The 27637-nt window shown below is 44.2% G+C and overlaps 1 protein-coding gene across 1 annotated transcript in view; it reads right to left on the minus strand.

The window, feature by feature from the left end:
* LOC136620108 (zinc finger protein 420-like) overlaps window positions 1-26625 on the minus strand; it is a 54251-nt gene extending 27626 nt beyond the window's left edge. Inside the window, exons 1-12 of the mRNA XM_066594832.1 lie at window positions 26548-26625; window positions 20950-21092; window positions 20671-20838; window positions 20466-20589; window positions 20207-20362; window positions 19940-20095; window positions 17045-17142; window positions 13803-13854; window positions 7477-8075; window positions 6932-7102; window positions 2844-3021; window positions 2396-2766 (exon numbers count right to left, since the gene is read on the minus strand). Coding sequence (XP_066450929.1) covers window positions 2396-2766; window positions 2844-3021; window positions 6932-7102; window positions 7477-8075; window positions 13803-13854; window positions 17045-17142; window positions 19940-20095; window positions 20207-20362; window positions 20466-20589; window positions 20671-20838; window positions 20950-21057 — 2181 coding nt within the window. The 5' untranslated portion in view covers window positions 21058-21092; window positions 26548-26625. The remainder of the gene's footprint in view (window positions 1-2395; window positions 2767-2843; window positions 3022-6931; window positions 7103-7476; window positions 8076-13802; window positions 13855-17044; window positions 17143-19939; window positions 20096-20206; window positions 20363-20465; window positions 20590-20670; window positions 20839-20949; window positions 21093-26547) is intronic.
* Between the last annotated feature and the right edge of the window lie 1012 nt (window positions 26626-27637).

Below are 27637 nucleotides of genomic sequence, written 5' to 3' on the forward strand. Positions count from 1 at the left end.
GCTTATTATGCCACCTCCTCCAGCTTGGGGTCTAGGCATCAGCGTTAGTTGACATGTATTTGCTATCGTATTACCACAGTTATCTGAGACACTGGTTTGGACCAATCAAAAGAAGCGTTAATGAATTAATGAGCTGTTCACATGTTTGTTGTGACTAGTAGTGCACACTAGGCTTTCGCAAGCATCGCGGCTGCATAACAGATCAACTCATTGTACAATGCCTGTTTTTAGATGTCCACTGACGTATAATGCCCTGAGCGGTAAAGAGCCGGATTGGTTTAGCTGTGAAAAACGCACGCATCCCTGGGGGTCAGCGCTGGTGGGCATGTATTATTTCTCGTGTTTCATGTTACCACAGTTATCTGAGACTGGATTCGAGCGTTCACAGGAAGCGTAACTGATTTAATAAGTTTCACTGGGTCACTGTATACCTGTGATGGCTACTTGGGCGACACCTCCTGCTTCAAACCAATCTTTGGTTTTAGTATGCGCTGCTGCATTGTGGAGATGTGTAGAAGTGCTGGCACCTGAGTCCCCTTTATGCCCACGTTTGCGGCTTCTGACAATTTTGTGACAGAGGTGGCACAGGATTGGAATTATGATCGTACGTTACTTTGTCAGAAATTCTCATCAGCATTGTGGGCTATCGCCCACAATTACAAAGAGGGTCTCTGGCAGCCCCTGCTAACCCTCTGCAGTGTGTGTCTCCGGTTCCTCCTCATCCAAGATGCACTTATAAATAGACATGAGGGTGGTGTGGCTATCAAGCGATTGTGTGGCATGAGGACAGCTGAACGCTGCGCAGGGAATATTTTCTGTGCACTGTGGATGCAGGCTCGTGCGGTGATTGTCCTTCGTTGCACCTAGTGTGGTGCTTAGCTAAGAAGTGCCAGCATGTGTGCCTTGCTGCTTATGGTCTGTCCCAAGTAAATTGTTAGAGGAGGGGGGGCCACCAGGCTCTTGCCCCCAATTTGACTTAATAGCGCAACATGGGAGCCTCAGATGCAGCCATGCATGCTGCCCCTACCGTTCCCTATCCGTTTCTGTGGTGTTTCCGTGACTCTGATGTTTTCAGGTGATTGACACAACCTCCTATATGCGGAGCATGGGTCACCCTGAAAAATGCTCGAGTCTCCCATTGACTTCAATGGGGTTCGTTACTCGAAACGAGCTCTCGAGCATTACGAAAAGTTCGACTCGAGTAACGAGCACCCGAGCATTTTGGTACTCGCTCATCTCTAGTCATGAGCTTTTTTTTATGACTTATTACATGAATGGCATTATAGTCTGTCTGTGACAGATACCATTGTATGGAACCTGGCATACATTGGCTATAATGGGATCGTTTAATGGATATGTTATGAAGCAATATTGAAAAGCTTACAGCATATACATTTGACTGTAGAAGAGAGGAGACCACGGCACTCGCAAAAACAACCCGCGGGATAAAAATCCACTCGGGGGGGGGGGGAGGAAAAATTATTTCCAAGACTTAAGCGTCAACAATAAATGCAAAGCCACCCTAGGGGCTATGGACCTACGCCCCATAAAACATGTAGAGTAGACAAGTGGAGGAGGTGGCAGCATAAAATGATGCAGAAAATTATGTCATACAAAGGAACAGGTTTATTTTGTCCAAGTTAAGATAGGCAACGTTTCGACCTATAATTAGGTCTTTTTCAAGCCAAATAACATAAGGATCAGGATATGCAATCCATGTTCCACTCACATATACATTTGACGGATGCCTGTGACTGACAGCATACAGAGTTAATACTAGACTCTGCAAAATGCAAGAGTATAAGCTCATTACTTTTTTTCTCAGTATACTGACTTATAACAGCCAGAAAAACAAGGGGGCACACGTTTGTCCTCTATCTGACTAATAGAGCCATATGGAGATGTTTAGCGTCTATGTTAAGAGTTTTCCTGGCCTACAAGAAACAAACATCATGTAAACGGGCCCAAAGATGACAGTTTTGCTTCAGTATTTCCATACAAAGATGTAAATGAGCCAAAGAGGATCACAATATTGATTTCCGCTTCTATACAGCGATTAGCTGTGATCACAGCATACAAAGAACAAAAAATTAAACAGTGACGACTGGTCGCTATTGTTAGAGTAGACTGGTGCTCGTGTAATATAGTGGGTAGTCCTGCTCATGATCATGCATACACAATGGCATTGCCTACACCTTCAGGGCCTTGTAATAATTTGGCACAGGTCCTCTAGGACTACTGTCTCCACTGTACTATTTATACCCTCGATCTCAAGGGTTTAAGATATTAATCAGAAGGCCTACTTAGGCAGAAAGTCCTACATTGTTGCTCCACGTGTTCTGCAATCTGAACATTAAATCGGCTGCTGTCCTTTGTGAGTTCTCTGATGTTTGACAAGACCCGATTTCCTGCTAAAATACTTCCCACAATCTAAACATGAAAAAGCCTTCTCCCCTGTGTGAATTCTCTGATGTCTAACAAGAACTGATTTCTGGCTAAAATGTTGCCCACATTGTGGACATAAAAATGGCTTCTCTCCTGTGTGAATTCTTAGATGCTTCACAGCACTTGATTTGTGGTTAAAATATTTTCCACATAGAGAACATGAAAATAGTTTCTTTCCTATGTGAATTCTTAGATGTTCCATAAGACTTGAATACTTGCTAAAAGTATTCCAATACTTGAAACATAAAAATGGCTTCTCAGCTGTGTGAGTTCCCTGACATTTAACCAGAGACGATCTCTGGCTAAAACATTTTCCACATTCTGGACATGAATATGGCTTTCCCCTGTGTGGCTTCTAAAGTGTTCTGTAAGCCTTGACTTCTGTCTAAAATGCTTACCACATTCAGGATACGAAAATGGCTTCTTCCCTGTGTGACTTCTGGAGTTTAACCAGAAGTGATGTAAGTGGGAGCCCAGGGAGCAGAGAGCGGGTGAGCGAGAACACCGGTGAACGCCGGAGCGGCACCAGCGCCGCAAGAAGACCAAGAGAGCCGCCTGGAAGGCTACATTCAGCGGCTTAAGAAAAGAAGCAGCCAGCGGAGCGGCAGGAGGCCGGTGAGAGCGGCCGTCAGGTGAGAGGGAGTGACGTCATCAGAGCTGCAGAGGAGCTGCTGACAGGAGGGATAAGTATATCTGTGTGCTAAGTGTGTGTCTAAATGTGGGTGTGTGTGTGTGTGTGTGTGTGTGTGTGTGTGTGTGCGTGCGCGCGCGCTGTGGGTCTAAGTGAGGGAGTGTAAGAGTGCAAGTGCAGAAAAACTGTGTGTCGGGTGTAAGTGAAGCATAATTGGGTGATAGAGCGAGAGCAGGTTGTAAGTGTGTGAGTGTTTATATTAAACATAGCAACCTGGGTCCAAGTAATGAGAATGGGGGTCAAGCAGGGGGTTGGATTAGTACAGTTAGAGCTGACAGAACAGGCAATAGTACCATTAGTAGCAAAATGAATTTAAAGAACAAAAACAACCATATAAATTGTATGGCTACAAATGCAAGAAGTCTGATCGGTAAAGTGGGTGAGCTTGAAGCGAGAATGACCGACGAAAACTATGATATAGTCGGGATAACGGAAACATAGCTTGATGATAAGTGCGATTGGGTGGTGAATTTACAGGGTTACAATCTCTTCAGAAGAGACTGTGGTGAACAGAAAGGGGGAGGGGTGTGTCTGTATGTTAAATCCTACTTAATGTCCAGGCTACGGGAAGATATAGGAGTAGGAGATGAACACATGGAATCTCTATGGGTAGAAATACAGGGAGAAAAAAATAACAAAATCCTGATAGGGGTTTTCTAATGGCCACCAAAAGCAACTGAAATCTTATTATTAAGGCAGATAGAAGAGGTGCAAACCGCAATGAAGTAATTATCATGGGGGACTTTAATTACCCGGATATAATATGGGAAAACGAAACCCGCAAATCTCACAAGGGTGATAAGTTCCTGAGAGCAATTAAAGATAACTACCTTACCCAACTTATGCAGGAGCCAACTAGAGGGAGGGCCATTCTGGACTTAGTACTAACTAACAAACCGGACTGAATAATGGGGGTGCAGGTTGAGGGACACTTGGGGAACAGTGACCACAATATAATCAACTTCCAGCTGTCATTCAATAAGAAACCTTACCAGGAAGCGACAAAAAAACTAAAAACTTTAGTAAAGCAAAATCTGATCAGCTCAGAGCTACTATCGGTAACATTAAATGGGACAACATCCTCAAAAATATCAGTACAGACGACAAATGGGAAAAGTTTAAAAACATCCTAATCACCTCATGTGAGCAGTTCATACCCTTTAAAAATAACCACAATTAAAAGGAAATCTATGTGGCTCGACATGACTGTAAGGGGGACAATAAATGAAAAAAAGAAAATGTTTAAAATACTAAAACAAGAAGGCAGCGAATAAGTGCTGAAATCATACAGGGAAAAAAACAAAATATGTCAAGAAAAGATCAAAATTGCTAAGGAGGAGGCAGAAAGACTGATCGCCAAAGAAAGCAAAAATAACCGTAAACTATATTAACAGCAAACAGATTTGCACTGAGAGCACTGGCCCTTTAATGAATAATGCAGGAGAAATCATGGAAGACAAATCTATTAAATGGTTTCTTTTCAAGTGTATTCAGGAAAGAAAAGGAAATGTCACACGAGATGCAGAGGAATAAAATAACCCCCACCCCCCCACCCCTCTAAATATTGCATACCTAACACAGGAGGAAGTGCAGAGCCAGTTAAAAAGGATTAAAATTGATAAATCACCTGGTCCAGATGGAATACACCCAAGGATTCTAAGGGAACTAAGTGATGTGATGGCTAGACCACCATTTCTTATATTTATGGACACTATCAAGACCGGGGTTGTTCCATTAGATTGGTGCATTGCCAATGTGGTTTCAATAAACAAAAAGGAGTCAAGAACTGCTAACTACAGGCCGGTAAGTCTCACCTCAACAACTGGAAAAATATTCGAAGGGTTTCTGAGATGCCATCCTAGAATACCTCAAGGTGAATAACGGTATAACTCCTCATCAGCACGGGTTCATGAGGGTTCGATCATGTCAGACCAATCTGATCAGCTTCTACAATGAAGTAAGCTCTAGGCTGGACCTGGGAGAGTCTATTGATCTGGTATATCTGGATTTCTGTAAAGCATTTGACACCGTGCCGCATAATAGGCTGATATACAAAATGAGGCAGCTCGGATTGGGCGAAAACGTGTGTATCTGGGTAAAGAACTGTCTCAAAGATAGAAAGCAGAGGGTGGTAATAAACGGTTCGTACTCTGATTGGGCCACCGTTGCTAGTGGGGTGCCACAGGGCTCAGTATTAGGCCCCATTCTGTTCAATATATTTATCAATGACCTGATAGAGGGGCTGCACTGTAAAATATCAATATTTGCAGATGACACAAAGTTATACAAAATAATTAATACAACGGAGGACAATGTACGGCTACAAAATGGACCTGGATAAGCTGGGGGCTTAGGCTGAAAAATGGCACATGAAGTTCAATGTTGATAAATGTAAGGTTATGTAAGGAGACTTTGTGTGTTTATCAAGGAGAAGACAATCCCAGATCTCGAGCAGAAAGTCTGGGATCCAGAAGAAATAGAAATCACACCAGCCTTGTTGTGGTATCAAATGTTTTCTAATTTATTCTAAGGTGTATGTGGTTTATATACCCTAAATGACATCACAGAAAAGTATATACCTCCAAGACTAATAAGAATACATAATAGGCTACAAATAAAATGTTTAACATAAGTTACACCTTTTAAGGTGTAACTATAACATGCAATGAAACCGTTATGAATTCAGTGGAAAGGAATGCAGGGGGGTCTGGAAGACTTATCTTCTGTCTGTGTTAATCCCTGGTATAGAAAAGGTTTCGTTTAACCCCTTTACTACTTACAGTATACTAGCATCATGCTATATCTTTCTAGTCTACATTCTAATAGAAAAACATTTAACTGATACATTGATCTACAATTTTCTTAACATGTTATGCACATGGGCAGGAGAAACGTATTTCACCAATATACACTAAACAAGGTACTGCTAGGGAAAAGTGATCTGGAAAAAGACCTGGGGGTACTATTGGACTGCAGATTTAACTGGAGCAATCAATGCCAGTCAGCTGCTGCAAAAGCTAATAAAGTATTGGGATGCATTAAAAGAAGTATAGAGGCAAAGGGGCGAGAACATTATCCTTCCACTATATAAGGCACTCGTCAGGCCTCACATGGATACTGTGTACAGTTCTGGACACCGGTGCTCAGGAGGGATGTAGCAGTGCTTGAGGGGGTCCAAAGAAGGGCAACTAAATTAATAAATGGAATAAGAGGACTAGAATACCCAGAGAGGCTTTAAAAATTAAGAATATTTACTCTGGAAAAAGACGGCTAAGGGGCGACCAAATAACCATGTATAAATACATTAGGGGACAATACAAGGATTTCTCCCATAATCTGTTTATATGCAGGACTGCGACAGTAACAAAAGGACATCCACTATGTCTAGAAGAAAGCAGGTTTCATCACCAACACAAAAGGGGTTTCTTTACTGTAAGAGTAGTGAGACTGTGGAACTCTCTGCCTGAGGCATGGTCATGGCAAAATCCGTAAAGTTTAAGAGGGGCCTAGATGTCTTTCTTGAATGGAAGGATATTACAGGATATAGACATTAGGTGGCCAGTGCGATTGTAGTCCCGGGTCTTACATTCAGGTAGGAATCAAAGGTTGATCCAGGGATTAAACTGATTGCCATTATGGAGTCGGGAAGGAATTTTTCCTCCGAATGGGCTAATTGGCTCCTGCCTCTTGGGGTTTTGTTTTGCCTTCCTCTGGATCAACAAGGGGGTTGAACAGGCTGAACTAGATAAAACAGGCTGAACTAGATAGACATTGTCTTCATTTGGCCTAACATACTATGTAACTATGTATGTAACCTGAAGTCTGGCAAAAACATTTCCCACATTCTAAACATGAAAATGGCTCTTGCTTTTTGTGACTTATCTGATGTTTAACAAGACCCGAAATCTGGCTAAAACATTTCCCACATTTTGAACATGATAATGGCTTCTCTGCTGTGAGAGTTCTCTGATGTTTCCGTTCAAAATATTTTTATTCAAAATTTTCAAACATTACAATTAGCACATGAAATCAGTTAGATTGCAAGAAAAATGAACTTAGTTCCATGAGCTCATAGGATATCTCCATCAGCTAAACCAAGAACCACAAACCAAAAAAACCCACAAAACGTAGACTAATAATAAAACAAATACACCTTAAGACAAAGGACATTACTAGGGGACACAGAAACACAAGGAAGACAATTTGCGGGAGGGAGGGGTAGTCAGGGTGATTGGGCGGTCCCCAGAGAGAGTGGCGACCCATAGTTCTCTGATGTTTTTAAAATAATTGATTTCTGACTGAAACACTTCCCACTTTCTGCACATGAAAACAGCTTCTCAACATGAAAATGGTTTCTCTCCCGTATGGCTTCTTAGATGTTCTTGAAGACTTGATTTCTTGCCAAACCATTTCCCACATTCTGAACATGAAAATGGCTTCTCTCCTGTGTGAGTTCCTATATGTTTTACAAGATTTGATTTTTGACTAAAACATTTCTCACATTCAGGACATGAAAATGGCTTCTCACCTGTGTGAATTCTCAAATGTTTTGCAAGATTTGATTTCTGACTAAAACATTTCCCACATTCAGGACATGAAAATGGCTTCTCACCTGTGTGAATTCTCTGATGTTTAACAAGAGCAGATATCTTACTAAAAAATTTCCCACATTCAAGACACAATAAACTTGTGTGAGTTTGCAGATGATGACCAAAAGTTGATTGCTGGGCAAAACATTTCCCACATTCAGGACCTGCAAATGGGCTTTCGTCGATTTTGTCATGTAAAGAAAATGTAGATGTCTTTTTGAAATGATTCCCACATGGAAATATTTTCTCCAGTCTGTGCTCAGTTGGTGGTTTGGTAATGTTGGTATCTTGTACTTCATGATATGGAGATACAAGAAAATGTCCATTGGAGCTTTTCTTCCAGTCTTCACCTAGACAAAAACAAAAATAAATTGTTTTTACGTTCGATAACTATATATATAAAAACATTTTTTTTTTTTCAATATGCCCAAAAAATGAAATCAGGTACATTTTATAGAAGCAGAAAGACCGGCTTTATTTGAGCTAGAGAAGAATGACAATATCACAATTTACCCAGTGGACATGGAAATGTAGTAGTATTAAAGAGGTTGTTAGTTTACCGGACAACACTGCCCCTACAGCTCTGTGTTAAAATAACAAATCAGGTTTTCACTTGTAGATGCCAGATGACCCACTTCTATAGACCTTCTTGATCTTTCCCTGCTTTGGGCAGGTACTGTATGCACCTTTCACTGGTACTCGGTATTATGACTGTCCTCTATGAGGGCATAATTTCCCCATTTCTTTGAAAACCTTGCAAAAAGAATGTAGAAATGGAAAGTTAGAAAAAAACAGTATGCACAGTTCAGACAGTGTATGGTGCTACATACATGTCAACACACCTGGAAGAACCAGTCACGTTTGCCCACACAGTGCTGAGTATTCAGCAATTTTTCAATAAAAATGGTATAACATTAGAGATGAGCAAGCATGCTCGGTAAGGTGAGTTACTCAAGCGAGCCTCGCTCATCTCGAGTAACTGCCTTCTGCTCCGAGCGTGCTCGGGGAGGATGGGGTTGGCGGGGAGAGAGAGAGAGATCTCTCTCACTCTCCCCCACCCTCCCGCTGCCCCCCCCCCCCCGAGCACACTCAGAGGAGAAGGCAGTTACTCGAGATGAGCGAGGCTCGTTCGAGTAACTTACCTTACCGAGCGTGCTCGCTCATCTCTATATAGCATCCTTGCCGCATCCTCTGTAGTCACCCAATCTTGCTCCGTGCAACATTTTTATTTCTTTTACGAGTGTCTTGAGCAGCGGAGAAAGAAACAAAATTTCACAGCTGCACTACTGGTTGAAAAAATAAAAAACTCACTGGGGCCAAACGCAACCTTCCCCAACAATGTTGGCTGGCTTAACGCCTCAGAAGGGTTCCTAAGTCATTCATTTACCAAAAAAAAGCCTGTACCAGTGATTTCAGTTTTTTCAGGTACCCCATCATATGTCATTAGAGCCTCGTGTGGTGCAGAGTTTTAAGGCAGCAGAAAGGAAGTCCTAAGCTCACACTCACGACCTGAAAGTTGCGAGTTCAATCCCTGCTTGGTTCAGGTAGCCGGCTCAAGGTTGACTCGGCCTTCCATCCTTCCGAGGTCAGTAAAATGAGAACCCAGCTTGGTGGTCGAGGGGTAATATATAAATTACCTGAAAGCGCTGCGGAAAAAGTTGCCGCAATACAAATAACCAGATTTTTTAAAAATTTAAGTACAGTATCTCTACCACTATAATCCTTCGCCCATCTTTGCAGTACAGAAAACACTCAGCAAGATATGCTTTTGTCCTAAGGCAGCAATACAACAACTGAAACAAGAAAAAGGGCAAAACCCCAAATCAGTATCCGGGTCCTCACTAACGATTGGTGTTGATTTCTGATGTTAATCTGTTTTTCCTTAGTCGTTGAGTATTTCTGTATAAAACTGAACTAACTCTTCACATTGTGTTTATTATGAAGCAGTATGTAACTGCGGCAGGAAGCTTGTGCTGCTGTTAGGGATAACAGGTTAACAACAGAAATTAACACTTCCCTTATGTCCTACCAGAAGCACAATAGTGGGGATTTAGCAAGAAGTAACCCTGTTAGGAAGGGTTCACTTGATGGACAGAATTCAGAATGGACCACCCAAAGGTCATCTCTTCCAAAATCAGAGTCCAATCTATAATGGTTGATAAGGATGTAATGCGAGTTCCAAGAGGCTGCATTACAGCCCAAGAAGTGGGAATTGCCCTGGGAAAATGGGCCTGCAAATTTGCTATATAAAGGCACTAGCTGATATACCCGGCTTCACACGAGTTAATTTGATACAGGTGTTAATGTGTTGTTCGCACAGAAAATTTTATGAAGTCATGGTTTAGGGCAGTGATGGCTAACCTCGGCAATAGTGACATCCCCCCAGAGCGGCCCCGGCGGCAATAGTGACATCCCCCCAGAGCGGCCCCAGCGGCAATAGTGACATTCCCCGAGAGCGGCCCAAGCGGAAATAGTGACATCCCCCCAGAGCGGCCCAAGCGGCAATAGTGACATCCCCCCAGAGCGGCCCAAGCGGCAATAGTGACATCCCCCCAGAGCGGCCCAAGCGGCAATAGTGACATCCCCCTGGAGCGGCCCAAGCGGCAATAGTGACATCCCCCCAGAGCGGCCCCAGTGGTAATAGTGACATCCCCCAGAGCGGCCCCAGCGGTAATAGTGACATCCCCCAGAGCAGACCACAGTATAATAGCGACATCCCACAGCGGCCCCCAGTATAATAGGGATGCCCCAGTATAATAATGACATCCCACAGCTGCCCCTAGTATAATAGTGACATCCCACAGCTGCCCTCAGTATAATAGTGACATCCCACAGCAGGCTACAGTAGTAATAGTGACATCCCACAGCAGCAGTCAGTATAATAGTGACATCCCACAGCAGCAGTCAGTATAATAGTGACATCCCACAGCAGCCGCCAGTGTAATAGTGACATCCCACAGCAGGCTCCAGTAGTAATAGTGACATTCCACAGCAGGCTCCAGTAGTAATAGTGACATCCCACAGCAGCCGCCAGTATAATAGTGACATCCCACAGCAGCCGCCAGTATAATAGTGACATCCTACAGCGGCCCCCAGTATAATAGTGAGCTCCCACAGCAGGCTCCAGTAGTAATAGTGACATCCCACAGCAGCCGCCAGTATAATAGTGACATCCCACAGCAGCCGCCAGTATAATAGTGACATCCCACAGCAGCCGCCAGTATAATAGTGACATTCCACAGCAGCCGCCAGTATAATAGTGACATCCCAAAGCAGCCGCCAGTATAATAGGGACATCCCACAGCAGCCGCCAGTATAATAGTGACATCCCACAGCAGCTGCCAGTATAATAGTGACATCCCACAGCAGCCGCTAGTATAATAGTGACATCCCACAGCAGCCGCCAGTGTAATAGTGACATCCCACAGCAGCCCCCAGTATAATAGTGACATCCCACGGCAGCCCCCAGTATAATAGTGACATCCCACAGCAACCCCCACAGTATAATAGTGACATCCCACAGCGGCCCCCAGTATAACAGTAACATCCCACAGTAGCCACCAGTATAATAGTGACATCCCACAGCAGCCGCCAGTGTAATAGTGACATCCCACAGCGGCCCCCACTATGATAGCGACACCCCACAGCGGCCCCCAGTATAATAGCGACATCCCACGGCAGCCGCTAGTATAATAGTGACATCCCACAGCAGCCGCCAGTGTAATAGCGACATCCCACAGCAGCCCCCAGTATAATAGTGACATCCCACAGCAGCCCTCAGTATAATAGTGACATCCCACAGCAACCCCCACAGTATAATAGTGACATCCCACAGCGGCCCCCAGTATAATAGTAACATCCCACAGTAGCCACCAGTATAATAGTGACATCCCACAGCGGCCACCATCCCACCCCATCCACCCCCTCACGAGACCCATATACTTACCCTCTCCTCCTCGAGGAAGCTCTGCTCCTCCTTTGCCCGGCGCGCCGCTAGCAGCGATGTTCCCCGATGCACACTGTGATGTCAGTGTGCTGCCGGACAGCTGCTCATCTTGCTCCCGCGGAACCAAAGGAGAGACGTCGGGGTGGGGGGGCGAGGATCCCGACTGCACCCTGACGTCACAGTGTGCGCTGGGATCAGTGCCGCTAGCAGCGCAGTGAGTGAATGTCAGCAGGGGAGCCGCAGAACCTGTCGGTATTCACTAGCGTGGTGAGCAGCCGATGGTGGCCCGTGCCAGCAGGGAGGACTCTGCGTGCCGCCTCTGGCACGCGTGCCATAGGTTCACCACCACAGCTTTAGAGGAACCGAGGAATAAAATATGTATACGCACAGAGGAGCGTTGGATTCTCTTCAGACTGCATGTACTGATGTCCTTCTGCAGAATGTGCTACACCTCCCACTCTGCTCACTTAGGACCTAAAGAATGCTTGCGCAAAATTTCACGCTTGTATGACAACGCAAAGTTACATTACATAGGGGTGCACTTACCTTTGCAAATAGCATTTAAAAACCGAGCTGTGACCCTGTTACTTTTCTTATTTAGGACCTAAAGAATGCTCGTGCCAAGTTTTACGCTTGTACGACACCAGGAAGTTACATTACATAAGAGTGCACTTACTTTTGCAATTAGCGTTGAATAATCGAGTTGTGACCCCTTTACTTTTCCTATTTAGGACCTAAAGAATGCTTGTGCCAAATTTCAAGTTTATACGACACCAGGAAGTAAGAGAATTAGATTATATAAAAAATAGGTTTGGTATGGTGTCAGCCAGTAGAGTAAAGTGTGATTGTTCTCAGTAAGAGAAACCAAGTAATCTTGTAGATATGACACCATTTAATGACCAACACAAATACATGATATCGCCTCCTTCTTCAGGCTAATTAATGAGTTTGGATGGCACCAATTATAGGATACAGATGTAGAGGGGAGGGGGGACACCCCTCTTGATCTAAATAAATGTCCACACAAAAAATAAGAAATTTGAGATTTAAAAAAAACATAAGACAGTCTGAGCAGAGAGATAAACACTAAATCAGTCCACTGAGCTGAAAAATACAAGTTTTATGATCTCTAAGGGTGGACGCTCACTGGCAATTTTTTCTTTCTTGCGCTGCGAGAGCACGTGAAAACTCTCGCCTCACAGCGCAAGCAAGATGCCGGTATAGAACCGGCATATCGCTAGTGGTTTCAATGGGGCCAGTGGCAGCAGCGCTAGCCCCATTAAAAACATAGGGAGAATGCCGCGGACTTCTGCCACAGCTGTGACAGCTGTGGCAGGAGTTTCCTTCCTCCCCGCAGGGACCGCGGGGATGAAGGAATCCTCTGCCACAGCTGTGGCAGAAGCCTGCGGCATTCTATCCCATTGCTTTCAATGTGATCGGCACTGCTGCTGATCCCATTGAAAGCAATGGTTTCTGCCAAGTCCCGCAGTAAGATTATTGGGGAAGGGCTTGAAATATAAGTCCTTCCCCGATAATCAGTAGAAAGTGTGTAAAAAATTTTTTTAAAAATTTACCTCTCCGGCACTCAGACGCGTCCTCCTGGTGACTCCCCTGCACTGCTATTAAGCTCTTTCAGCAGTCGGGGATTTAAAAATCCCCGCCTCCTGAAAGGGCTGTGCAGATTGGCTGAGGGCTCAGCCAACAGCAGCTAGTGCTTAGTCAGGGTTTATGTAGCATATTCATGGACTGAAATATGCCGTTGCCTTTTATTTTTCTGCCTATCAGCAGCTTTTTTTTTACTCGTGTAGCTCCGCTACGTATTTACAGGTGTTAAAAAAACGCCCGTAAATAAGCAGGTTTCCTGTATATTTTGGTGTATTTACACACGTCCATTGATTTCAGTGGGCATCTATGGTGCGTAATACACGCGAAGATAGGACCTGCAACATATTTTTTTACGAAATCGCACATCATCTGAAAAAATATGCTCAAGTGAATTAAATTCACTGCGTATTTACGCTTGTCTCAATGAGGACCAATAAAAATGATCAGGAGAAAAAAAAATTTCTGAATTTCCTATCAGTTATCCTATTAATAGAGAGATCAAACAAGGTTTATGGAAAGCTCTTACCGTTCACCGATGCGGGTTTATTGAGTCCACTGGTCGTTTCACCAGAACTTTCCTGTAAGAATCCGACACAAAGACATGAAAAAAAAGAAAAAGACCCCCTAGTTTATCTTCTATTAAGGCAAAGGTGTACACCCCCTAGGAGACATGAACAAAACTGCCTTAAAAAAAGAAGTTTCTGCTCGAGCGGCCATCAGAGCGGATCAACATTCAACCAAGGGTTTTACACATCACTTTGCTGCCTAAAATCCCTGCTACATTAATCTCAGATGACGTAGAAATAGGCTTCCTGCGGGGATTAAGGTCGGCAACCTGGAGCTGTCATCCCAGGCTGCCAGACCCCCACCCTGGTCACATAATCGTCGGCATTTAGCGAATGCCGGCGATCATATAAAAGTCAGTAAAAAGTTTTTAAAAAGTTTAAAACTCAGCTGCCTTGATGGATTGGATCCATCAGAGCAGCTGAAAGTACTCACCCTCCTCCTCCGTGATGTACCGCAGTGTCCTGGCCTCCCAAGTCCCGACGACGCCTTCTGCGCATGCGTGCCGGATGTCATACGTGGGGCCTGTGCACAGAAGGGCACGCAGCCTGGGAAATTTAAAATCTCTCTGGCTCCCATGTGTAGCCGAGAGCACAGAGATGTCACCAGGAGCCGCTGTATGCAGTTCCCGATCACATGATCGCTGCTATCCAATGGATAACAGAGCTCATTTAAAGTGGAAAAAAGTTAAAAAGAAGTTAAAAAAAATAAATAAAAAAGTTTAAGTTTTATCTCCCCTCACGGATCATATTTCTGAGGGGAGATGAAATTAAGTACCTAAGGCTAACGAATTTATCCGTGAACCTCACCACGGCGTCTGCGCATGCGCCCGCCACCAAAATGGCGGACGCATGTGCAAAAGCCGCAGATTGCCAGGGTAACTTAAAATCTCCCTGCTCCTGCTACCAAACATAGCCGAGAGTCTGGAGATTTCATGGGGGCCCACAGTACGCGGTCCCTGGTCACGTGACTGCCATTTTCCAATAGAAAACGTCGATCGTGTAAAAGTAAAAAAAGTTAACGTTTCACCTCCAATCATGAATCCGATCCGTGAGGGAAGGTGAAATTACTTACCTAAGGCCTCCGGCGATGTCCTCCGATGGGATTTTTGTCCGCAGACCTTTCCCCAACTTTGGCGCATGTGCCCATCAGCAAAATGGCAGACACAAGCGCAGAAGCTGGAGAGGGCCCGGGAAATTTAAAGCCTCCTTGCTCCTGGCTACTAACGGTAGCCAAGAGCCTGGAGCAGTGACTAAGGGCCGCAGTGAGTGGTCCCCAGTCACGTGATCGCCGTTATCCAATGGATAATGGCGATTACGTAAAAGTTAAAATACAGTTGAAATTTGATGCACCTATCGGTTTGAGCGCCGCTGTGCATAAGGACATAATATTAGGGCCATAACGGGTATGTTTCTGAACACGTGACAAACGGGGGGATCCATTTTGGGCTAAAAGTCTTCATTCAGAGGTATGCTGTACAAAAAAAAAATCGTTTTTAGAATGACACAATTGCCCAAAAAATTTTAATCGTATTTTTTTCCTTCTGCTTTGCTCAGATTCATTCAAAAACTGTGGAGTAAAGATACGCAGTACACCCCTAGATGAATGCATTAAGGGGTCTAATTTTCAAAATGGGGTCATTTGTGGGGGTTCTCCTTCGTTTTGGCTGCTCAAGGGCTCTACAAGTGGGCAATTGGGGCCTAAAACAGCTCCAAGCAAAATGTCTGTTCTGAAAGCCACTGCCTGCTCCTTTCGGTTTGGGCCCCGTTGTGCATACAGACATAATATTAGGGCCACAATGGTTATGTTTCTGAACACGGGTCAAACAGGGGGATCCATTTTGGGGTACAAGTCTTCATTCATATGTATGGTGTACAAAAAAAACGGTTTAAAAAATGACATAATTGCCAGAAGAATGAAAATCGTATTTTTTTTCCTTCTGCTTTGCTTAGATTCATTCAAAATTTTGGTATCAAAATGCACACTACACCCCTAGATGAATTCGGTAAGGGGTGTAGTTTTCAAAATGGGGTAATTTGTGGGGGTTTTCCTTCGTTTGGCCGCTCAAGGGGTCTACAAGTGGGCAGTGGGGCCTAAAACCCTCTCTAGCAAAATGTCTGTTCTGAAAGCCACCGGCTGCTCCTTTCGGTTTGGGCCCCGTTGTGCATACGGACAGAAGATTAGGGCCACAATGGGGATGCCCCTTAACACAGGACGCAAATTTGGGAGCAAATTCTCATTTTTATGTGCACCATAGAAAAAATAAACCTTCTTTGAAATGACATATTTGCAAAAATATGATTTTTTTTTCCTCCTCTAAATTACATTCATTCCTGAAAAAAACTGCAGGCTAAAAATACTCCTGACCCCCCTCAGTGAATACATTAGGTGGTGTAGTTTTTAAAATGGGGTCATTTGTGAGGTATCTATCATTCTGACACCTATGAGCCTTTGCAGTCTTGGCTTGGTGTAGAAAAAGAAAATGTTCCTCAAAATGTTAAAAAGCAATGTTAAATTTGTACGTCTGCTAAATGGTTAAAAAAACCTGAAGTTTTTCAAATCTGCGCCCAGAATAAAGTAAACAGATGGAAATATATATTATCAAACATTTGTACAGTATGTTTGCACATATTTGAGATATTGCAGTTGCAATTGTGAAAAAATAATATTTTTTCCCAAACTTTCCCAATTTTGGCACTTTTAATAAATATACACAAATTCTATCGGCCTATTTTTACAACCTGAATAAAGTACAATATGTGGCGAAAATCGTTTGATCACTTATACAATGCATTGCAGAACTTCAGTATTGCAGTGTATTTTATTTCTACAGATACCTGTCACATGCCACAGGTAAGTCTCAAAAAGATATCTTTAGCAGCCGTGGGGGCCATCACAAGGCCCCGGGTTGCAATGACACTTGAAAGACACCTTGCGATTCGATTGCTGGGTGAAGGTTCGCCACTTCCGAACACCAAATTCACAGCAGCATATAAAGGTTAACAGCTGCAATTAGAATTCAGTACGATCATGGCTGTTGCGACTAAGTGTCCGCTGTCAAAGGTAGCCAACAATGGTCTTGCATGGAATGGGCTCTACAAATCCCGTGCACATCTATATACTACACTGCTGCTAGAGAAGATTAGTAGAAAGCTCCATTACATCAGTCTGTAGAGAATTTACAAAAATCTCAGTGTTATCTACCTGATGATCCGGTGGGACATGTTCCTCTTCCTCTGGACAATCCTGGGAATATAGAGGACTGGGACATCTCTCTGGGGGATTTCTCTCGCTGGATCCATCTATAGGAAATAACCAGAGAGACTGAATACATTATATATCTGATGATCAGATGATGGCGAGACTAGCCGACCCTCAAAACTGTACTCTATAATAATAGAATCATAGAATGGTAGAGTTGGAAGGGACCTCCAGGGTCATCGGGTCCGACCCCCTGCTCAGTGCAGGATCACTAAATCATCCCAGACAGATGTCTGTCCAGCCTTTGTTTGAGCACTTACATTGAAGGAGAACTCACCACCTCCTGTGGTAACCTGTTCCACTCATTCATCACCCTCACCGTCAGAAAGTTTTTTCTAATATGTAATTTGTGTCTCCTCCCTTTCAGTTTCATCCCATTGCTTCTAGTCTTTCCTTGTACAAATGAGAATAGGGCTGATCCCTCTGCACTGTGACAGCCCTTCACATATTTGTATACCGCTATTAAGTCTCCTCTCAGCCTTCTTAGTTGCAAGCTAAACATTCACACATCCTTTAACCGTTCCTCACAGGGCATGATTTGCAGACCGCTTACCATCTTGGTAACTTTTTTCTGAACTTGCTCCAGTTTGTCTATATCTTTTTTTAAGTGGGGTGCCCAGAACGGGATACAGTATTCCAGATGAGATCTGACTAAAGAAGAGTAGAGGGGGATAATGACCTCACGTGATCTAGACTCTATGCTTCTCTTAATACATCCCAGAATTGTGTTTGCCTTTTTAGCTGCTGCATCACATTGTTGACTCATGTTCAGTCTATGATCTATTAGTTTACCCAAGTCTTTCTCACATGTGCTGCTTAGAGCAATTCCTCCTATTCTATATGTGCTTTTCTCATTTTTCTTGCCTAGATGTAGGACTTTGCATTTCTCCTTGTTAAATACCATTCTGTTAGTCGCTGCCCACTGTGCAAGCTTTTCTAGATCTTTTTTAATATTCTCTCTCTTCACTAGTGTTAGCTATCCCTCCTGGCTTTGTGTCGTCAGCAAATTTGATCAGTTTCCCATCAATTCTCTTCTCCAGATCATTTATAAAAATGTTGAACAACACTGGGCCTAGGACAGAGTCTTGTGGTACCCCACTTGATACATTCTTCCACTTGGATGTGCAGCCATTTATGACCACTCTTTGAGTACGATCACGCAGCCAGTTCTGAATCCACCTAACAGTTGCCTTGTCAATCCCATATTTGGTCATTTTTCAATAAGTATGATATGAGATACTTTGTCAAATGCTTTACTAAGGTCAAGATAAACTATATCCACTGCATTTCCCTGATCAACCCAGTCAGTGATTCTGTCATAGAAGGAAATTGGATTCTTCTGGCATGACTTGTTTGTTACAAACCCATGCTGGCTCTGGTTAATTACTCAGTTTTTATCCAAGTACTTGCATAAATGCTGTTTAATAATTTGTTCAAAGATCTTTCCCGGTATAGAAGTCAGGCTCACAGGCCTGTAGTTTCCTGGATCCACCTTCTTCCCTTTTTCGAAGATAGGGACATTTGCCCTTTTCCAATCTTCTGGGACTTCTCCTGTTCTCCAGGAATTTTCAAAAATTATGGCGAGTGGTTCAGCAATTACCTCTGCTGCTTCCTTTAGTATCCTAGGATGTAATTCATCTGGTCCTTGGGACTTGAATTCATTTAAGTTAGCTATGTGTTCCCTCGCCATCTCTCTGCTTATAGATAGCCTGCATTCTTTTATTCCCTCAATAGCGCAGGGAAGATCAGTTGATGTTCCATCTACTTTCTGAGAGAAAACAGATACAAAATAGGAATTTAAAAGTTCATCCTTCTCAACATTCTTAACCAATTCACCATTTTCATCTTGTAAGCATCCAATATATAGCATCTTTGACTTTTCTTTTGACATGCCCCAAAACCCTTTTTTATTGCTTTTGGCCTGTGTTGCAAGCCTCAATTCATTATTAGCTTTAGCTTTTCTGACACTTGCCCTACAGTTTCTGCAGACCGCATTATATTCTTCTTTAGATATTCCCCCTCTCTCCATTTGATAAATATATTTTTTGTTGTTTTTAACATGTGTGCAAGTTCTGTGTTCATCCACCCTGGTTTCTTTAAATGCTTCCCATTCTTCCTTCTTTTAGGGATTGTTAACGATTGTGCTTTGAGAATCTCATTTCGCATTATTTCCCAACCTCCTTGGACATTTCTGTCCTTCAGAACATCCGGCCATTGGATTCTTCCTATCCTCTTTCTGAGTTCATTAAAATCTGCCTTTCTGAAATCCAACCTTGAAGTCTGAGTTTTTTCAGGTCTTCCTCCCCCTTTTATCCAAAATTCAAGGATAGCATGATCACTGCCTCCTAAGGACCTAGGCACTCTTACTTTCTCAACCATTCCCTCCCTGTTGGTAAGAATTAGGTCCAAGATAGCAGATCCCTTTGTTTTCTCTTCGACCTTTTGGAAGATAAAGTTGTCAGCGAGAGCGGATAAGAATTTGTTGGATCCAATACTTTTACCTGAAAGAGATTCCTAACAAATGTCTGGATAGTTAAAATCTCCCATGATCACTATGTTGTGCTTTTTGGAGAACTTGGCCATCTGATGTAGAAAGAGTTCCTCCATATCTTCTACTTGTCCAGGTGGCCTATAGTAAATGCCTACAATGGTGTCCTTTCTGTTGTTCTCTCCTTGTATACCTACTCAAATAGTTTCTACAGAACTCCCATGCTCTGAAGCTTCAATCTGTGGAGATGAATGTTTTCCTAACATACAACGCAATACCTCTGCCCCTTTTTTTTGGTCTGTTTCTTATAAATAAGTTGTATCCTTCAATAAAGAAAGATCTCCTCTTACCCGGTGATGTGAGGGGCTGCTGATCCTCTATCATGACATCCTTGTACAGATCCTGATGTCCTAAATATTCACACTTCTCAATCTTGATGTCTGGACAATACTGGGAATATAGCGGACTGGGACATCTTTCTGGGGGATTTCTCTGACTGGATCCAACTAGGAGAAATAACCAGAAATTGAATACATTATATATCTGATGATCAGATGATGGCGAGACTAGTCGACTATCAAAATTGTCCCCTACAATCAATGAAGGTCTCCTCTTACCCGGTGATGTGAGGGGCTGCTGATCCTCCATCATGATGTCCTTGTACAGATCTTGATGTCCTAAATATTCGCACGTCTCAATCTTGATGTCTGGACAATCCTGGGAATATAGAGGACTGGGACATCTCTCTGGGGGATTTCTCTGACTGGATCCATCTATAGGAAATAACCACAAAAGACTGAATATCTTATGATCAGATGATGGTGAGACTAGCCAACCGTCAAAACTCCCCTACAATAAAGGAAGGTCTCCTCTTACCCGGTGATGTGAGGGGCTGCTGATCCTCTATCATGACGTCCTTGTACAGATCCTTGTGTCCTTCTAAATACTCCCACTCCTCCATGGAGAAATAGACAGTGATGTCCTGACACCTTATAGGAACCTGACACACAATATACCGTCATCCTCCAGACTCCTCCCTTGGCTGTATTATATAATGTCCCCCATTCCCAACAGCGCTCACCTCTCCGGTCAGCAGCTCAGTGATCCTGTGGGTAAGTTCTAGGATCTTCTGCTCATGTATCAGTGAATGAGGTGAAGGCTCGGTGATGGGGCTCTGGGTCTGGCTCCGTCCCCTTGACACACGAGGTGTCACACACTCACCAGATGATTTCTTCACCACTGTGTAATCCTGTGTATGGTGAGACACTGATCACTACATGGAGGCTAAGAATCCTTCACCTTTCCTGTCATTCCCATGTTTATTACTAGAGATATGAGTGACATCATGTGAACCTCTCACCTCCCCAGTTATCCAGTAGATGATCTCCAGGGTGAGGTCTAATATCCGGGCAGCCATGTGGTCTCTGTCCTTCTCCATCCTTGGTGGGTTCTTGATGGAAAGGACCATCGTCTTTATCTGTGAGAGTCCTGATCCTAAGGAACCTGAGGGAGACAAGAACATCTTCCATGAAGGGTCCCACTACTAGGGGATTATAGAGAATTAGTGACAGAGTACAGATGATTTATATATCAGATTACTGATTATATTATTATATATTAGTCACCCTCTTGTTACATAGTGAGTACCGTGTCAAACAGGATATACTATAGTGCTTCTAGGACACTATAAATCTCCCCTCCTTACCCTGACCTAATGCCGTGATCCTCCAAGACATCAGCAGTTGTTTTCTATACCGATCTGCCCTGCAGGAAGTCCCTTTCCACTATTTATCTCCACCTTACCTCTATCCATATTAGAAGACGGCGCTCTGGTAGTTCATGTTCTTTAGTATTAAAAAATATTGGAATAAGTTCATCGCTGGTAATGACAGAAAGGTGTGAGAACATACAGAACATTGCAGCTATCTGTATATGGGCGGTGCAGCCAATATATACAACTAGCTGATATACCCGTCTTCGCCCGAGTTAACTTGGTGCAGGTGTTTACGTGTTGTTCGCATGGAAAATTTTATGAAGTCATGGTTACTTCAGAGGAATCGAGAAATAATAATAATAAACTTTATTTGTATAGCGCCAACATATTCCGCAGCGCTTACATAGACAGGGGGATACAGAAAGACAAAAGTACAAAAATTACAGAATCGCGGTTACATAGTAATCAGTTGATGGAAACAATAGGGGTGAGGGCCCTGCTCCAACGAGCTTACATACTACAAGTAATGGGGGGATACAGAAGGTAAAGGGCTGGAGATGTGCCCGGTATGGCGAGGTGGAGAGTGAGGGATGTTATACACATAGACAATGGTCAGATATTTAGCTGTATGATGGCAGAAATGATGTGACTGCAGGGGGTAGTGGATGGTGGCTAGCAGGGGTTGCAGTCTGTTGGACAGGAAGCATGTTATTAGGCAGCGTACAAAGGGGGATATGGTATGCCTCCTTGAAGAGGTGCGTTTTTAGAGCACGACTAAAGTTTTGTGAGTCCTGGATTGCCCGGATAGCTTTTGGTAATAAAATATGTATACAAATAGGAGCGTTTGATTATCTTCAGACTGCATGTACCGATGTCCCTCTGCAGAATGTGCCATGCCTCCTACTCTGTTCGCCTAAAAAATGCTCGTGCCAAATTTCCCGCTTGAACAAGACCGGGAAGTAAAATTACATAGGGGTGCACTTACTTTTGCAATTAGCATTAAATAATTGAGTTGTGACCCCCTTACTTTTCCTACTTAGGACCTAAAGGATGCTTGTGCCAAATTTCATGCTTGTATAACACCGGGAAGTTTGAGAATTAGTGGCATGTCAATTAGTGAGTGAGTCAGTCAGTGAGGGCTTTCACCTGTATAATATGTTTTCCCGTAAATAAGACATCCCCTGAAAATAAGACCTAGTGGAGGTTTTGCGGTAGTGCTAAATATAAGCCTATACACCCCCAAAAAGTAAGACCTAGCTCTGTCCCTGCTGTGCGAGTCTGCTGTGATGAGCTCCCCCTGGTGGCCGGAAGCTGCAATACTGTCCCTGCTGTACAAGTGGTCCAGGAACTGCTGTGGGTGATACAGTCTCCAGACAGTGTGTGGGAGTCAGGTACTTTACAGCCCTTATGGCCCCCTGTCCACGGCAGTTTATTCTCCAGCGGTAAACCGCCGGCGAATCTCATCGGCTGACGCTTCCCATAGCATTGCTATGGAAAGCGCCGGCACCTGCTGTGAATCACCCCGATTCTCTGTGGTCAGCCTATCTATTAGATAGGGCTGACAGGCGGAGATTCGCCGGCGGCTTCTGCTCCAGTGGCGGGGGATACCGCATCGCCCGTGGACAGACGGCCTTTTTTGTGGCCCTGTGTGTGAGTCAGGCAAGACAGGAAGTACTCATGTAAGGACAGTGAGAGATTTGGGCCAATGATTCTGAAAGAAATGGAGTCACAAGAAATTCACCAGGAAGTTCCGGGTTTGGATTGTTAAGATGTTCCAGAAGATGATGACATGACTGTCAGTGAATAAATCTTGCTTTGTGTTCATAAATATCAGGATCGGTAAATGTACCAAACATTGTTGTACATGGAAATAATGGGAGTAACAAGAAATGCTTGATGGGGTCACAGTTTGTCTGGTTCTGCTGGTTTGTGATGACAACTACTGTACGGTATATAAGAAATGTGTGGTTTTTTTGTTCAACAATAATTGTAAATTCTTCTTCATGGAAAAATTTGACATCCCCTGAAAATAAGACCTAGCGCATCTTTGGGAGCAAAAATAAATATAAGACACGGTCTTATTTTGGGGGAAACAGGGTATGTATAGATATACACAATATTAGTCCGGTAAAGTGTAAGGGGGCCCGAAAAGAACTGACAGCACATAACCCCCTTCTAATAAATTACTGTATATACTCGAGTATAAGCCGAGCCAATAAGTCTTACCACAAGAAACTGGTAAAACTTATTGACTCGAGTGTAAGCTTAGCTAGACTCGAGTATATACTAGGTAAAGAAAAAATGCAATACTCACCTCCCAGCCGCCATCCGTGTCCCTGGCGCAATGGTCTCCCATGCTTGAGAATTCTCCCCGCTGTCATCTCCCTGCCGGGTTTGAATTCCCCCGCCGTCAGCGCTGTGTAAGTAAGCGCTGTGATTGGATCGAGCGCCAGCCAATCACAGCCGCCGCTTGGTAAACCAATCACAGCCATTCAGTGATGTCATTTATTGAATGGCTGTGAATGATCTAGCGCCGGCTGTGATCCAATCATCTACACAGCGCTGACGGCGGGGGAATTTAAAGCTGGGGAGACCATCGCGCCGGGGACACAGACGCCGGCTGGGAGGGGAGTATTGCGGGTTTTTTGCTGTTGTTTTTTTACCTTGCTCGAGTATAGGCCGAGGGGGGCTTTAGCATTAAAAAATGTGCAGAAAAACTCGGCTTATACTCGAGTATATATGGTATATCCCAGAACTGTAACCACCAGTGAAGTAACCGGCACCCAACATCACGTGTTCTACTGAACTAGATTGTAAAACCAAAGACGTCTGGCACGGTGTTGGCAGTAGAGCCAAGTGAGATTGTTCTCAGTTAGAGAAACCATGGCATGTGGATGTGATACCCTCTTAATGGCTAGCAAAGATACATGATGTAATAGCGAGCTTTCCAACCGACTTGAGGGTCTTCTAAATGGAATAGATCCAAAGAGGCATGTATACTAGAGATGAGCGAGCATGCTCGTTTAGAGGAATTACTCGATCGAGAATCGTTTTTTTCGAGTAACTGCCTACTCGAGCGAAAAGATTCGGGGGGGCGCCAGGGGTGAGCAGGGGGTTGTGGTGGGGAGTGAGGGGGGAAAGAGAGAGAGAGAGAGAGCTCCCCCCTGTTCTCCCCGCTCCACCCCGCCGCCCCCCGAATCTTTTCGCCCGAGTAGGCAGTTACTCGAAAAAAGCGATGCTCGATCGAGTAATTGTACTAAACGAGTACGTTTGCTCATCTCTAATGTATACATACATGCATATATATATATATATATATATATATATATATATATATATATATATACACACACACACACAAATAAGGGAGATGGAACAATGCCTCTGCAGCACCACCTATTGGAGGGCAGCATTCCTGCAAGTCAATGTTAGACTCTTTATACAAACCTTGTAACAGTTGCCAGTCATTGTTCCAAGGCTTGTATAAAGAGTCCAACACCGACTTGCAGGAATGCTGCCCTCCAATAGATGGCGCTGCAGAGGTATTGTACCATCTCCCTCATTTGCATATTACCCGGAGGAGCATAAATGGCCTTATAAGTCTCCTCACTCACCTTCCAGCTGCTCTCCATAAGGATAAAAGGTAGCGTTCCTGACCAATATATACACATATACATACAAGGCACAGACATGATGTGATTAATTTGCACTTCATACCAGAACAGGATGCGTAGAGGAGTGAATCCTTCATTAGACCGCTGATGGGGGATATGAAAGGTTTAGGGTCTGTGAATCTGTGTGCCTGTTCATATGTATGTATAAACGCACGTTTCTTCTGATCTACTCTATAAGGGCTCCTACCCGCCGGCGTCTTTTTAGCGCTGTGATATCGCTGCATTTTTTTAATGCCGATGTCAATGGGACTTTCTAATGTTAAAACCGCATCGCACAAAAATCGCAAGTTTGTCCTTTGCAATTTTTACGCGATTTTAACATTAGAACGTGTGTTTTCGTTAGCCATTAAAAGGTATCCTATCTAAGATGACTTGGTTTCTCGTACTGTTATATCGTGTTACGCCGCGCTGTCTGATGTCGCACTCGATGTATGGGAATGTATGGGAGGACCAGCATGCACTTTAAGCCGCCTGCAGACGGGCGGGTTGGATCCGGCAGCGAGAATTCTCGCCGCGGGACCCGACCCGAGCGCCTGCAGGGACCAGCGTGTACTCACCAGCCAGCGGCGAGTGACGTTTCGCAGAAATGGAGCATGCTGTGATTTGTTAACGCAATCCTATGCAGGCTTCCAGCAGCGGAAATCCCGCGGGAAATCCCACAGCGGAATTTCCGCTCGTGCGCAGGCGGCCTTACTCCAGCCAGTGAATTCTACATGTAAATTACTGAATTAATGCGCACTGTCCCTTTAAGGCGGTAACACTGTGCATCGGCGGGCTGAGGGCAGTATAGCTGCAGGTCTGTACTATCACATACACGGACGCCATGTGCGGGCACCAATCACCGCCCCACCGATATCATCACCATTATAGGGTTAATCCCACCACAGAGTAATGGGCCATCACTAGGATATGTCATCCCTGTGTGGTAGGTTGGGGTCTGACTATCAGGACCTGAGCAGAACTCACTACTAGACCCCCTATTGTGTGAGCAGGAGGAGCAGCACTCTATATGGCTGCTGCTGCCCCCTGCTGGCGGGACTGGTGTATAACCACTATAATCCACAGAGAACCTGAAACTCACTGATTTAGGGCTCATTCACACAACCGTCCCGCAGGCCTATATTTATATTCCACAACACTTCTGCTCAATTCACTCCAAACAACCAATCACTGTGAATCAACTAACCTAAACAACCAATCACTGTTGATCAGCCAACCCAAACAACCAATCACTGTGAATCAGCCAAACCCAAGCAACCAATCAGGCTGTGAATCAAGGAGAAGTGTTGTGGAATATAGGTATATGCGCCACGTAGCGGTCTACCGTATCTCCCTTGTATATACGGGAGAGAAGGCGTGAATGTCAGTGACTGCAGGACCTTTGATGAGATCACATGATACGAAGTGGAGCCGTCCACCTGCTTTACTCCTCCCCTCACACGTTACCATGACATCATCAAAGGTCCTATAGTGACGAGGCTCACGGATTACTGCACCGGCTTCAATGTACATCAGCGGCAGAGTGAATGAACGTGTCTGACGGCTCGTGCAGCGCACACATGTCTATTACCTGCACAGGAACTCCTCTAAGAGCACACTGGCTCCTCCCACACATGTGACTGATCACGTGCTAATGACGTCATCAAAGGTCCTTTAGCACAGAACATTTACTTCCGCCTTCCTATAACCTTTGGAGGCCCCGCCTCTTCCGCTGACGTCATACGTTGCGGTGAGGAGAGTGGAGCAGTTTCTAATGCCCCCTCCCACATTAAGCGGTTTTCTGCTCTGTGTCACTTTATGTGGTGGTACCTTTGGAATGTTTTTACGTATCCGAGTGATTGTGAGAGAATTTATTTCATGTGACAAATTATACTTTGCGTTACAGCGCTATAACGCAGCGCCACTTCGGTTTAGAGCCAATAGCTGGGCTGCGCGTGCGCTTGTAAGAACGGTCTCAGTAAACCGCGAGCGCCGGTAGCTGTTAGCGCATGTGTAATAATCCCCGTAGTGCTCAATTCTGATTGTTTTCTTTAGTGTTTACTTGTTAAAAAAAAAAAATCTGAAGTTTACAAAAAAGTTTTGCAACCTAAGCAATTGTCAAATTTAGAATGTTTCTGCCCGCAAGGAGCTGCCCCGCCGGTCACATGTCCATCCGTAAAACACATTTTAACCCCTTCCCGCATGGGGGTATGTATGAAGAGAGGTCGCGGGCGTCAGCTGTTTATTACAGCTGATACCCGCGGGCAATAGCTGCATTCGGCTGTGCGGCTGATTGCGGCTACTAACCCATTAAATGCTGCTGTCAATTCTGACCGGCATTTAAATCCCCCCAATCATGTTCGGGGGTATATTTATTTTCAGCCCCACTTCAGCACTATTCACCAATCAGGTTGCTGGATTTGCTGAATAGTGCTGAAGTGGGGCTGAAAATAAATATATGCGCCCCCCACGCGTGCAGGTGTCATGGCAGCTGGGGGCCTTCTGAAAGGCCCCAGGGCTGCCTTAGGAGACTGCCAATCAAGCCATCCCCGTGGGGTGGCTTGATAGGCTGCCTGTCAAATTGCAGTATGACGTAACGCTATAGCATTACGTCATACTGCAGGAGCGATCAAAGCATCGCTGATTGTAGTCCCCCAGGGGGGCTTAAAGAAAAGATCAAT

Source organism: Eleutherodactylus coqui, chromosome 3, assembly GCF_035609145.1.
Source record: "Eleutherodactylus coqui strain aEleCoq1 chromosome 3, aEleCoq1.hap1, whole genome shotgun sequence".
NCBI classification, from domain to species: Eukaryota; Metazoa; Chordata; class Amphibia; order Anura; family Eleutherodactylidae; genus Eleutherodactylus; species Eleutherodactylus coqui.